Genomic DNA, 13,853 nt, shown 5'->3' with positions numbered 1-13,853 from the left:
GCCTGGATTTTTAACTCTCCCATTTCTCCTGTCCCTGCCTCTTTTTTTAACAGAATAACCAAATTTTGCAGCTTGCTTCCATAGCTAGGCTTGGCATTTTGCTCCTGGCTGCTCCCTTTTCCCTTTTGGGAATGCTCTCAAGAGAAAAGCATTAAAATATTTCCTGTGTTATTCCCACTGCTGCTCGGTTGTGCAGGGCAGCAGAGCTTGGCTGTGCTCAGGTTTTGTGGCCACAATTCAGGTTTTGTGGCCACAATTCAGGTTTTGTGGCCCTCCCTGGATGCTTTGTCCCCTTGCAGATCCATTTCTCCTCCCAAAATTCCCCTTCCCATGGTGCCACCTCCTCTCCCAGCTTGGGAGAAGTTTAATCTCGAGTTTCACCTCGGGTTTAAAGCCATTTCTCTGCTGTGAAGCAGTTTAACCAGTACGATCCGTGCTTCCCCCTCCTCCCCAGCTCCTTTTTGGGTGCAAACGCCACCAGATGGAGCCTTGTGGCCACGATGGGTACGAGCCACCGTCGTTATTTCTCTTTTTTTCTCCTTAATTTACAAATCATCGTCGGTTCTCTGCTTGGGTTGTGTCCAGCAGTACTTGGAAAAAATAAAAATCAGCTTTAATTCGCTGCTTCAGACACACTCCTGGAACTCCAGAGGATCAGGGAGAGCTTTTGGTGCTCATTTAATTCTCATTTCCCAGCTAAAGCTCCCCCTTGCAGCTGTGAGGCCATAAAGGAGAATTTTCAGATTTATGGGAAAGGACTGAGCCTTAGGGAAGCCCAGGACAGGGGGGAGAACTCTTCCATGGGTGCTGTACAAAGGAAAAATTCCGTTTGATCCGTTTATCTCAGGGGATTCGCAGAGGGAGGAGCTCTCAGGGCGTCAGGGCCTCTCCTCCCTCTGCTCTCTGCTCTTTCCTGGGTGGAAAAAAACTTGAAATGGGACTGGGGGTGCTGAACTGGGACTGGGGATGCTGAACTGGGACTGGGAATGCTGAACTGGGGCTGGGAATGCTGAACTGGGGCTGGGAATGCTGAACTGGGACTGGGGATGCTGAACTGGGAATGCTGAACTGGGACTGGGAGTGCTGAACTGGGACTGGGAGGGCTGAACTGGAATGCTGAACTAGGGTTTGGAATGCTGAACTGGGACTGGGAGGGCTGAACTGGAGCTGGGAATGATGAACTGGGACTGAACTGGGGCTGGGAATGCTGAACTGGGAGTGCTGAACTGGGGCTGGGAATGCTGAACTGGGGCTGGGAGGGCTGAACTGGGACTGTGCAGGAGGAGTTCCCCCAGGAGGATTTATCCAGGAGGATCCATCCAGGAGAATTTCTCTAGGAGGAATTCACCCAGGATAATTTATCCAGGAACAATTCATCCAGGAGAATTCATCCCAGAGTTTAGGGTGGTGCATGGAAAAGGGCTGAGAATCCAAAGGAGTTTTATTTACTCCCCTTGAGCCTATTTTTTCTCCTCCTGAGCTTCTTTTTACACCTTTTGAGCCTCTTTTTACTCCAACTGAGCCAATTTGAGGGCTGTGTTTGATCCCACCCTTTCCCTCCTGGATGAATCCTCCAGAATGAATTTTTCCTGGATAAATCCTGGATGGAGGAGCCTGTCCCTGCTCTCTGTCCCCTCCCCAGGCTCCAGCTGTCCCCAGGGCTCTAAGGGACACTTGGTGGTGGCTCTGAAAGGGTGGGACGAGGACACCAACCTTGTTTTTCCAGCGGGAGAAGAGGGGGAAATGCACAAGTTGTCCCCTTGCACTGTGTGGGACACGCTGGGGTGGCTTTGACCTGCAAAAAACAAGCAAAAAAACCAAACCAAAAGTGTGTGTTTTTACATATAATCTGTTTTTAAATGATGTAATATATAAAAAATATCTATCTATGTCAAATAAAAGTGGTACACTGAGTGCAAACTCACCTGGCTGTGTGCAGGGTTTGCTTCCAGAAGCTTCCAGGAGTTTTGCTCCTCACTCCATGAGCTCTCCAGCCTCAGCTGCCTCCTTAATTTTGGGATTCCAGGTCTTCTTTAGCTTTTTTTTTCAGTGAGGAGCTAAAAGGGAGAGAAATCTGCTGCTGCAGCTGCTTGTGCCATCCCTGAGCTGCAGAGCCTCCCTGGAGAGGATTTGGGGATGGAAAAGGGGAAATTGGGGTGGAAAATGGGAGATTTTGGGGGTGAAGAAGGGAGAATTTGGGCATGGAAGAGGGGAGGATGTGAGGATGGAAGAGGGAGAAATTTGTGGGATGGAGAGGAGAAATTGTGGGGATGGAAAAGGGGAAATTGGGGTGAAAGATGGTAGATTTGGGGGATGGATGATTGGAGATTTTGGGGATGGAGAGGGAGATATTTTTGGGGTGGAGAGGGGAATTTGTGAGGATGGAAGATGGGAGATTATGGGAATGGGGAAGGAAAGATTTTTGAGGTGGAGAGGGAAAATTGTGGGGATGGGGAGGGAAAGATTTTTGGGGTGGAGAGGGGAAATTGTGGGGATGGAAGATGGGAGATTTTGGAGATGGAAAGGGAGATATTTTTGGGGTGGAGAGGGAAATTTGTGGGGATGAAGAGGGAGAAATTTGTGGGATGGAGAGGGGAATTTGTGGGGATGGGGAGGGAAAGATTTTTGGGGTGCGGAGAGGAATTTGTGGGGATGGAAGATGGGAGATTTTGGGGATGAAGAAGGGAGAATGTGGGGGTGGAAGGTGGGAGATTTTGGGGATGAAGAAGGGAGAATGTGGGGGTGGAAGATGGGAGATTTTGGGGATGTCCCAGCAGCTGCTCCACCTGCCCAGGGGTCCCTGGGTTGGGTTTTTGGGATGCCAGGATTGTGGAACAGGATTCCTGGCAGGATTAACCCTGGGAATGTGCTGGGAGCAGAGCAGAGAGGGAAGCTCGGGATGAAATCTGCTGCAGGAGGAGCAGGGGGCTCAGCATTTCCACAGAACCCGCCAGCAGCAGATTAAAGATTGGAATCCAAAGGAATTTATCCCCCTCCAGCCCCTGGGGTTATAAATAACCAAAATCCTCCCCCAGCTCTGCAACTTCGGGATCTCCAGAGGATTCCCAGAGCCTCTGGGAGAGCAAAGGGTGAAATTAAAGGGAGGAGAAATGGCCCCGATTAAAGAGGCAGCCGCTCCCCTAATCCACTTTGTGCCCTGCCCCAAACCCAGATCCTGCTCTAATTAAATCACAAAAAAAATAATAATTAAGGGCACACTGTCAGTGCAGTGTTTGCCTTTGGCCATTCAGATTTGCGATTGACCCCAAACAGAAACCAGGACCTGGTGCCAAGGGAGAGCTGGAGATGGGATTTGAGTCAAGTGTCTCCAAAACTGGGTCACACCCCAAAACCCCCGAGTTTTGTGGAAATAAAGGATTTTCAAACCCCAAAACCCCTCAGTTTTGTGGAAATAAAGGATTTTCAAACCCCAAAGCCCCTCAGTTTTGTGGGAATAAAGGTTTCCAAACTCCAAAACCCCCAAATTTTGTGGGAATAAAGGCTTTCCTATTTCCTGGTAATTTCCAGGGCACAAAGTGAAAGGCAGTAGGCAGGAGCTGGGAGAACACTCCTGTTTTTCTCATTTCCCCTTTTCAAACTGAATCTTTCCCTGCCAGTCACGTTTCCCTCACTGGAATCCTCAGGGCCTGGCTGGGATCCCATGGCAGGATAATCTGACAGAAAGCTTACACAGTCTTGCATGCCTTTATACAAGATATTTTTGTATATTTTTGGTTATTTTGTATGGTTTTGTGCATATATTTTCGTGTATTTTGTATATTTTTGTGTATTTTGTACATTTTTGTGCATTCTGTGTATTTTTGAAATAACGTGCGCTGATGAAGAACGCCCTGGAATAGAGATGACATGGTTGAGAGACAAATTGAACTAAAAATAAGTTTTTAATACGTTTTAAAAGGTGCCTTTGCGAAAAGACCAGGTATTTTACTATTTAATATCTAATATTTCCAATTCTCTAATTTTAGAGGATTAGAAATATCTTTTAAATATTAAAAGTTATTTATGTAAAAGACGCACTGTAGCAGGACCAGGTAGGGTTAAACCGCAGGTGATCAGGGTTAGAAGCAAAGCATTGTGCAGTAAAATAAAAGCAGGAGCGGGGCCGCTGGAATTCGCTGCTGTGGCCGCAGAGCAGCGAGCGGCTCCTGCAGGAGATAAGGGCGAGCCCGGCCCGGCGTTATCAGGGGAGGCAGCTCCTGCCAGCCCCTTTCTGTCCCCTCCATCCCCTTTCTGTCCCCTTCTGTCCTCTCCAGTCCCTTCCAGCCCCCTCCAACCCCATTCTGCCCCTTCCAGCCTCTTCCAGCCAGCTCCAACCCGTTTCCATCCCCCTTTTCCATCCCTCCCTTTTCATCCCCACTTTCAATCCTCCCCTTTCCCTCCCCTTTCTATCCCCTCCTTTCCATCCCTTCTTTCCATTCCCCCTTTCCATCCTCCTTTTCCATCCCCTTTCCATCTCCCCTTTCCATTCCCCCACTTTCCATCTCTCCCTTTCCATTCCCCCATTTCCATCCCTCCTCCAGATCCCTCATTTTCCATCCTCCTTTTCCATCTTTCCCTTTCCTTTCCTAATTTCTATCCTCTCTTTTCCATCCTCCATCCTCCTCCTTTCCCACCCCTTTCCAGCCTTTTCCAATCCCTGTGCACCCCAGCCCAGCCCACATGTTATAATAATATTATCATAATATATAATATATATATTATATGTGTTATATATTATATAATATATATAACATATATATTTATATATCATATATAAAATATATTATATATGTTATAATATACTATATTATTATTATATATAATATATATGATATAATTTATTATATCATATGTATTATATAATATATAATATATAATATATAATATAATAATCTATAATAACATATATATTATATAACATATTATAATATATGTTATATATAATATAATATAATATAATATAATATAATATAATATAATATAATATAATATAGATGATATTATAATATAGATGATATTATAATATAGATGATATTATAATATAATATATAATTATGTATATTATATTATATTATATTATATTATATTATATTATATTATATTATATTATATTATATATAATTGTATGTATAATTATATATATAAATTATATATATATTATTTAATATTATTTATATATAAAATATATAAAATATATAAAATATATAAAATATATAAAATATAAATTAAACTTTTAAACCCAACCAACTCAAACAACAAAAAGAAATACCAACAAAAAAACCCCCACAAAACAAATAAAAATTTAAAGGAAATTAAAAGTAGGGTGGTGCTTTGATTTGTTTTTTCGGGTTTTTTTTTTCAGTGCAGCACAAGGAAACGTTTCCTGCCGCAGTTTCGGGGCTGGCAGGTCACAAGGATGGCCACCAGGGTCCTGCCTGTCCCTGCCACGTCCTTGGTGGCAGCCAGGAGTCCCCTTCCCCATCCCCATCCCCATCCCCATCCCCATCCCCATCCCGCTCCTTTATTGCCGCTGTAAATCAGGGAAGCTCCGCCGGCTCGCAGGAGCTGTGCAGATTTACGGCAGGAGCTGACCCTGCATCTCTATTTCCAGATCTAGGGCGGATTGAAATATGCAGCTTTTCAATAATATATTCGGGTTAACGGGGCCTTTCTATTGGAGCAATGAATCGTGCGCGGAGCGAGCCCCGGCGGGCAGGACGTGCGGGGGTTGCTAAGGAGAGCCAAACAAACAGCTCCGTTGTGTAACTGAGCTCCCTGCCCGTCCCAGCAGGGATGCTGCACAGCCAGGATCCCAAATCCCCGCGGCCCCAGCCCTGGGATGGACACGGGGCCACTGCAGAGCAGCCTCAGCCCAGCCTGGGCTGCTGAGAAAGCATCCAAAGCTGGAATATCCAGGTGGAAATCCGTGGGAAGATGAGGAAACCGTCCCCACATGCCCAAATTCCCCATCTCCATCCCCACAAATTCCCCATCTTCCAACCCCAAAAATTCCCCGTCTCCATCCCCACAGATTCCCCATCTCCATCCCACAAATTCCCCATCTTCATCACCAAAATCTCCCATCTTCCAACCCCACAAATTCCCCTCTCCATTCCCACAAATTCCCCATCTCCATCCCCAAAATCTCCCATCTCCACCCCACAAATCTCTCCCTCTCTACAAATTCCCCTCTCCATACCCATAAATCCCCTTTTCCAGATCATTCCCAAGGCTGTTTCCTGCTCCAACACGTGCCCAGGGCAGGAGGAACCCCAAGGGCATCACACACATCCCTTGGGGTGGCTGGGCATGGATTTATGCCACATAAACCCACCCTGGTTCCAGCACTGGAGTTCCAAAGCTCTTCCCAAACCTGATCCTGCTCTTTCCCAGCCCTGGGATGGACACAGTTCCACTGCAGAGCAGCCTCAGCTCAGCCTCAGCTGCTGAGAAAGCATCCAAAGCTGGAATATCCAGGTGGAAATCCATGGGAAGAGGAGGAAACCATCCCCACATCCCCAAATTCCCCTCTCCATCCCCAAAATCTCCCATCTTCCATCCCCATAGATTCCCCATCTCCACCCCACAAATCTCTCCCTCTCCATCCCCACCAATTCCCCATCTCCATCCCACAAATCTCCCCATCTCCATCCCCACAAATCCCCTTTTTCCAGATCATTCCCAGGGCTGTTTCCTGCTCCAGCACGTGCCCAGGACAGGAGGAACTTTTAGGCCTGGAACTGCCCCTGTTGTTTTTTCCCTCCTCCCATTTTCTGTTCCCCCATCACCAGCAGCATTCCCAGCCTCACACAACCACTGATCCCTGGGGTTTGACCCTCAGCTTCTCCACCTTCCAGCACATTCCATGCCAAACCAGCCTGGGCACACTCCTGCCAAACCTGTGGGATTGGGCTTGTGCCCAGGGGGACAAAAATCTCCCGCTGAAAATTGTCCAATTTGGTGCTTTTTTTTTGCCAGAGCTGGTGGGGGCAGCAGGGGCTGACTGGGATGGAAACCATTCAGGATCTTTTAGAGCTGCATGGTTCCATGACACAAATCTCCAGTCACAAATAGCAACAGGCTCAGGGAGGAGATGCAGGGCTGTGATTAACGAGCTCTGCATCTGTCACCGGAACTGGGAATTCCACTGGACCAACCCATGGCAGGGCAGCATTCAGGCTGGCTGAAAATCTGGCTTTTTACAGCAGATTTTCCCCTCTCTTTCTTTCTCCTCCCATGAAAAGAATAATTTCCTTGGGAGCTCAGTGAAAGAGATTTTCCTGATTCCTGTTGCAGCGTGTGAGGAGCCAGCCCTGCTCCTGCCTCCATGAAATCCAGGTAATGACCCAGAACTGCTGGGAATTAGTGTTTCATTTTGCCAGCCCTGCCAGACAGCTCCCTAATGGAAATTGATTTCTGGCTTCTCCCTCTGCCATTTTACACAGCCCTGGAACAGCTTTGTTTTACCTGCCAGGGAAATTTCGGCCAAAGGGACGCACAGGTGGCCCTGGGAAACACCTGGTTAATTATTGGGGTGTTAATGAGGGCCTGGGGGAGGGTGGGCTCCACCATCCCAAATTCCCAGTGATTGTCTACAAGCTCCACTACCCCAAATTCCCAATGACTGTCCCCAGGTTCCACCATTGCAAACTCCCAGAGATTGTCCTGGGGCTCCAGCATCCCAAATTACCAATGATTGTCACTGGGTTCCATCATCCCAAATTCCCAGTGATTGTCCCTGGGTTCCAGCACCCCAAATTCCGGAAGATTGTCCTGGGGCTCCAGCACCCCAAATTCTGGGCTCCAACATCCCCAACTCCCAATGATTGTCCCCAGGCTCCACCATGCTAAATTCCCAGTGATTGTCCCTGGGCTCCACCATCCCAAACTCCCAGAGATTGTCCTGGGGCCCCAGCACCCCAAATTCCAGGCTCCACCATCCTGAATTCCCAATAATTGTCCCCAGGGCTCCAGGATCCCAAATTCCCAATGATTGTCCCAGGGCTCCAGCATCCCAAATTCTCAGAGGTCAACCCTAAGGTTTCATCATCCTGAATTCCCAGTGATTGTCCCTGGATTCCAGCACCTCAAATTCCTGGCAATTGTCCCCAAGCTCCAGCATCCCAAACTCCCAACGACTGTCCCCAGGCTCCATCATCCTGAATTCCCAATGATTATCCCAAGGCTCCACCGCCTCAAACTCCCAGCAACTGTCCCCAGGCTCCACCATCCCAAATTCCCAGTCATTGTCCCCAGGTTCCACCACCCCAAATTCCCAATGATTGTCCCCAGGCTCCACCATCCCAAATTCCCAGTCATTGTCCCCAGGTTCCACCACCCCAAATTCCCAGCGTTTGTCCCCAAACTCCATTACCCCCAACTCCCAGCGATTGTCCCCAAGCTCCACCACACCAAACTCGCAGTGCCTGTCCCCAGCAGCAGCTCCCAGTTTAATCAGCCCCAGCCCCAGCTCCCCGCCCAGTTTGGGGCCGTTTGGGGCCGTTTGGGTAAAACGCGGCTGCAGCTGCAGCACTCGGGGATCACCAGTGACAGGGACAGCCCATCCTGGATGTCCCAGCCCTTCCCTCGGCCAGGCACAGCGAGGCGCTGACCCAGGTAAGGCTCAGGCACCTGAGAAAAACCAAAAGAAAGTATTCCAACCCTCCTTCCCCTCTGCAGCCCCAAAGGAATTGGGGAAATTCAGTGTTTTCCCATATTCTGTTCCTGTGGGGTGTGTGGGGAGCAGAATGTGGCAGGACTGGGTCACATTTAAAGCAGAACTGAATTTGGGTCGGTTTTCAGAACTGAATTTGGGTTGGTTTTCAGAACAGAAATTGGGTCGGTTTTCAGCTGTTTCCTGGTTCTGTGGGTACTTCGAGAGCGCCATGAATTGTCAGGTGAAGAAATTGTTGCTCAAGGTGGTGTTCGGGGTGTTTGTTCCTCGGTGAGGTGGGAATTTGGCACTCCCAAGCCCGGTGTGGTGACAACAATAACAGCGAGCTAATTAGCAGAGTGTTAATTGTGAGCTGAAAGCCAAGCAGAGCCTGTGCAGCTCGGTCCCATCCCCTATTCCCCATTTCCCCGGTTCAGGGGCTGCTCCTCCTGCATTCCTAAATCCCAAACCCTCCCAGGTGCATTGTGTGCCCGTGCTGACAGCTCAGAACTGCTCTGCTGGCAGCTCCTGCTCAGAATTCCCGAGAAATGTTAATCAGGGTTTAATTCCTGCACGGATCCTGAGGGAAGGGGAATTTGGGGACGATGGAAGAGTGGCAGGTTTGGAGCTCTGCAGGGGAAGATGCAGGACAGACACTGAATTCTGGATGTGTCCTGGTCTTACCCTGCATTGTGTGGGAACATTTTTATTATTAAAGAAAAATTTCCCCTTTTATACAAAAGGAACTCCGTGAACAAATTCAGAACCTCCCCCTGTGCAAAGGTGAGAGTTCTCTCTGCTGTGGTTTCCTGGAGCTGCTGGAAGGATTTTTTTCTGTCACAGACCTCTTTTAAAATAGAAATTAAAATAGAAACCCACGTTGAAAAATCATGGGGAAGTCTGGATGGAGTTTGGGTTTTCATCCTGAGGGCAGCAGAGAAGGGGGAGCAGCTCCAGGAGGGATCTCAGAGCCTGCCAGCCCCAGGAGCAGGGATGGGGACAGCCCAAACACCAGAACATTGCAGTGAAAGAGTGGAAAAATCAGGGGGGAAACATCCCAGACAGGAATAATCCCCATTTCAGAGAGGGCTGAACACATTAAATCATTTCCACCTGCCTTAGGGACTGAAATGGGACATGGAATTAGAGGATGGAAGCAGGGAAAAAACCCATCCTTTAAAAGTGATGCTGTGATTTTGCTTTTAACTTAGAGCAGAAAAAGAGCAATTGCAAGCCCCTGAGGGAGGATGTGGGCTTACACCGTGGGCTTCACCGTCCTGCCCCACGTGGGAGGGTTCCTTGGCTGGTTCCTGAACAGGAAGGAGATCCCAGCGTGGTACGAGAAGCTGAAAAAGCCTTCGTGGTGCCCGTCCCGCAGAGTGTTCCCCGTGGCCTGGACCATGCTGTACACGGGCATGGGGTGAGTGTCCTGTCCTGCTGTCCTGCTGTCCTGCTGCCCCTGGCACAGCCAGAGTGACCCTGCCAGACTCTGTCCCAGCTTTGGGGTGTCCTGACCCTGCCAAGTGTGAGCCTGTCCTAGCCAGGTGTGACCCTGCCAGATGTGACCCTGTCCCAGCCAGGTGTGACCCTGTCCCAGCCAGGTGTGATCCTGGCATGCTGCAGGCACTGCCACAGCCTTGGGGATGCCACCACCAGCCATGGCACTGGGCAGGGGCCAGGAGCCACTTTGGTGGGACAGGGGAGGTTTGGGAGCAGGGAGGGACAGGGAATTGTGGAATGGAATCATGGAACAGCCCCAGCTGCAAGGGGATCATCCAGTGCACATGGGTGATCCCAAAATCCCACCCTGGGCATCCCTGGAGCACTGTCCAAACTCTCTGGAGCTCTGGAAACCTCAGGGCTGTGCCCATCCCTGGGCAGTGCCAGCACCTCTGAGGGAAAATCATTCCCTGATTTCCAACCTAACCCAGCCCAGAGCCGTCCCCTGTCCCTGCTCCTGCATCCTGCAGTGCTGCCAGTCTCTGCTGGGGCACACACAGGGGCAGGAGGGGCTCTGTCCCTGCCCAGGGTGGCACTAACAGCTGTCCCTCCCCACAGCTACGCCTCCTACCTGGTGTGGAACGACCTGGGGGGCTGCAGCAACAAGGCCATCGTCCCCATGGGGCTCTATGGGGCTCAGCTGCTGCTCAACTGGGCATGGCCACCCTTGTTCTTCGGTGCCCACAACCTCAACATGGTAATGAGGCTTCCCTGCCGGCTTTGGGGCGCTTTGGGGCCGTGCTGAGGGGAGTGATGTGGGAATTTGGGGCTGCAGCCACACGCAGGGTGTCAGCCCCTGCAGGCTCGCTGTGATAGCCGGGGTGGGGAGCGGGGCTGGGCACTGCCAGGGCTGCACCCCCAGTTAAGGGTCGGGGCTGGGAGATAAAGCCCTTTGTGGGGTCACACCCTGGGTGACAACAGCACTGTCACATCCCTGAGGGGAGCAGCTCTGGGGGCTTATCGGGCACAGCCAGGGCGAGGCTGGGCAGTGCCACACCCAGGCAGGGCCACCAGGCTGTGCCTCAGGTGCCAAGGCCCGAGGTGGCAGAGGCACAGCTGGGAATTGGCATTTTCACCTGGATTTTGTCACTCTGGGGGTGAAAGGTGCAGTTGGGGGGTTTGTTCAGTGGCCACTGTCAGGAGCAGGTTGTGTCAGCAAAGGGGACACTGGCCATGAGCAGGGTGGGATTCCATAATGAGCAGAGAAGAGCACATTAATTATTCATGGTGTCACACACTCAGGGGTCACTGATGGGAGCCCAGGGACAGCGCCCTGGGGGTTGGGGTCTCTCCAGCGCCAGCCACCCATCCCTGTCCCACTTCCCCACCTGCACCTGGGTATTTTGGAAAGTTTGTTCAGTGGCCACCAGCACAAGCAGGTTGTGTCAGCAAAGAGGACACTGGCCACGAGCAGGGTGCTCATCTGCAGGATTCCATCATGAGCAGAGATGAGCACATTAATTACTCATGGTGTGACACACTCATATGTCACTGATCAGAGCCCAGGGACAATATTTGGGTCAGGGTTTCTCCAGTGCCAGCCCCCCATCCCTGTCCCACTTCCCCACCTGTACCTGGGTATTTTGCAGAGTTTGTTCAGTGGCCGCTGCCAGGAGCAGGTTCTGTCAGCAAAGGGGCTAAGAGCAGGGTGTTCATCTGGGGGATTCCTTCATGAGCAGAGCACATTAATTACTGGTGGCGTTACACAGGTGTCACTGATGAGAGCCCAGGGACAATATTTGGGGTCAGGGTCTCTCCAGTGCCAGCCCCCCATCCCTCCTTGGTCCCGGGTCGGTCCGTGCCGCGTTCCCCAGCCCTGTGTCACCCCTCTGTCCCCGCAGGCTGTGATCGACGTGCTGTGCCTGGACGGGCTGGCCCTGGGCACGTTCTGCTCCTGGTACCGCATCAACCGGCTGGCAGCGCTGCTGCTGCTGCCCTACCTGGGCTGGCTGGCCATGGCCACCTGCCTCACCATCCGCATCTGGAAGGACAACCCCCAGCTGAAACCGGGCAAGAGCGACTAAAATCCCTTCTTGTGTCCTTAACTGGCCTGAGGTGTGCCGAATTTACAGGGGAAAACAGCGTGTTCACTTCCTTTTCCAATGAGGGGGAGAGAGAAATGATGCATTTGAATTTATCTTATATATACACACACATATATATATATCTATATCTATATATATATCTATAAAAACTTGATTTTTTAAAGAAATTACTTGATTTTTTAAAAGAAATTACTTGATTTTTAAAAAGATATATATTACTTGATTTTTAGAAAGAGGTTACTTGATTTTTTGAAGAAATTACTTGATTTTTAAAAAGATATATATTACTTGATTTTTTAGAAAGAGATTACTTGATTTTTTTAAAGAAATTACTTGATTTTTTAAAGAAATTACTTGATTTTTAAAAAGATATATCTTACTTGATTTTTTAGAAAGAGATTACTTGATTTTTTAAAAGAAATTTCTTGATTTTTAAAAATATATATGACTTGATTTTTTAGAAAGAAATTACTTGATTTTTTTGAAGAAATTACTTGATTTTTAAAAAGATATATATTACTTGATTTTTTAGAAAGAGATTACTTGATTTTTTTTAAAGAAATTACTTGATTTTTTAAAGAAATTACTTGATTTTTAAAAAGATATATCTTACTTGATTTTTTAGAAAGAGATTACTTGATTTTTTAAAAGAAATTTCTTGTTTTTTAATTACTTGATTTTTTTAGAAAATATTTGATTATTAAAAAAAAAATTCTCCTTTTTATTTTTTGTTTTGCTCTTTGTGCTGTTGCTCCATGTTCTGTGTGCCCCAATTTGTGTTTCAGCTCTTTATCTGCCAGCAGGGCTGGGTCTTGCTCTGCCGCTGGCTGGAGATTGGGCTCTGCCTCCTGTTTGGGGGATAAAGCAGCAATGAGCAGCACCCAAATGCTTCCCCCGAGAGGAAATTCCTTTTTTCCACCTCCATGTGCCATTCTTGAGCAGAACTGAAAACCTCACAGCAGTGCCTTTGAAGAAAACTTCATTTTGTTCTTTTTTTTTAAGTACAGACACATGAGAGTGTGTAAAATTGGTGAGTCTGCTCCCACTGCCTCAAAGATTGTTATAATTAATAATATAATTAATTATATGATTGGCAAAAAGCAGAATCTGTCAGGTGCGGTGCAAGTGCCTCATCCTGGAGCGTTTCTGTGCAATTATTAATCAGGAAAGGTTAAAACAACAGGAATTCCAAAGGAATGGGATGGGATCAGACACAAGGGACTCATCCTTGTTTTCCCCTTTTCCCTGGAAAAGCTCTGGTGTCTGCAGACAGAATTTACATCGTTTTAAACTGCTAAAAGCACTAAATGTAAAGAGAAGGGGCACGTGGATCTTATCCTGGCACTGGCTGTAATTAATTGGGGCTGTAATTAATTGGGGCTGTAATTGGGGGTGGGGGGGCTCAGCCGGGGCTGTAAAATTGTAATAAATTGTATTTGCTTCAAATAAAACGAGCCGTTGGCTCTTTGGAGAACAAATAAATAAATCCGAGTTCTTATTGCTGGACTGGTTTGGGGTGAGGCTCCCAAAAGGGCTCCAGGGATGGGATTTGGGGAGGCTCCAGAGGTGGACTCATTCCTGGGGCAGGTTTGGAACCCAAAAGGTGCCCAAGGTCCCTCCTTGGGGACATCCCTGTCACAGGCTCCTCTGTGCCA

The 13,853-nt window shown here is 48.5% G+C and overlaps 1 protein-coding gene across 2 annotated transcripts; it reads left to right on the top strand.

The window, feature by feature from the left end:
* Positions 1-8,482: 8,482 nt before the first annotated feature.
* Positions 8,483-12,516, top strand: TSPO2 (translocator protein 2). Of its 2 annotated transcripts, none has more exons than XM_058819497.1 (4): positions 8,483-8,616; positions 9,865-10,073; positions 10,712-10,850; positions 11,995-12,516. In XM_058819497.1, the coding sequence occupies exons 2-4, from the start codon at positions 9,901-9,903 to the stop codon at positions 12,175-12,177; spliced, it is 495 nt and encodes a 164-aa protein (XP_058675480.1). In that variant the 5' UTR covers positions 8,483-8,616; positions 9,865-9,900; the 3' UTR covers positions 12,178-12,516. The 2 variants fall into 2 exon arrangements, with proteins under 2 accessions (XP_058675480.1, XP_058675481.1); XM_058819498.1 differs by having other exon boundaries at positions 8,489-8,616; positions 9,870-10,073.
* The last annotated feature ends 1,337 nt before the right edge of the window (positions 12,517-13,853 follow it).

This window comes from Ammospiza caudacuta, chromosome 24, assembly GCF_027887145.1.
Source record: "Ammospiza caudacuta isolate bAmmCau1 chromosome 24, bAmmCau1.pri, whole genome shotgun sequence".
NCBI lineage: Eukaryota > Metazoa > Chordata > Aves > Passeriformes > Passerellidae > Ammospiza > Ammospiza caudacuta.
The sequence above is the reverse complement of the archived record's forward strand: the minus strand, read 5'-3'. Positions and strand labels throughout refer to the sequence as shown.

What these genes read in the sequence shown, in the direction of transcription:
- TSPO2 (XM_058819497.1), top strand. Translation starts at nt 9,901, where the DNA reads ATGTGGGCTTACACCGTGGGCTTCACCGTCCTGCCCCACGTGGGAGGG. An exon ending in ATGCTGTACACGGGCATGGG is followed by an intron (nt 10,074 to 10,711) that starts GTGAGTGTCCTG and finishes CCCTCCCCACAG; the next exon opens with CTACGCCTCCTACCTGGTGT. An exon ending in GTGCCCACAACCTCAACATG is followed by an intron (nt 10,851 to 11,994) that starts GTAATGAGGCTT and finishes CTGTCCCCGCAG; the next exon opens with GCTGTGATCGACGTGCTGTG.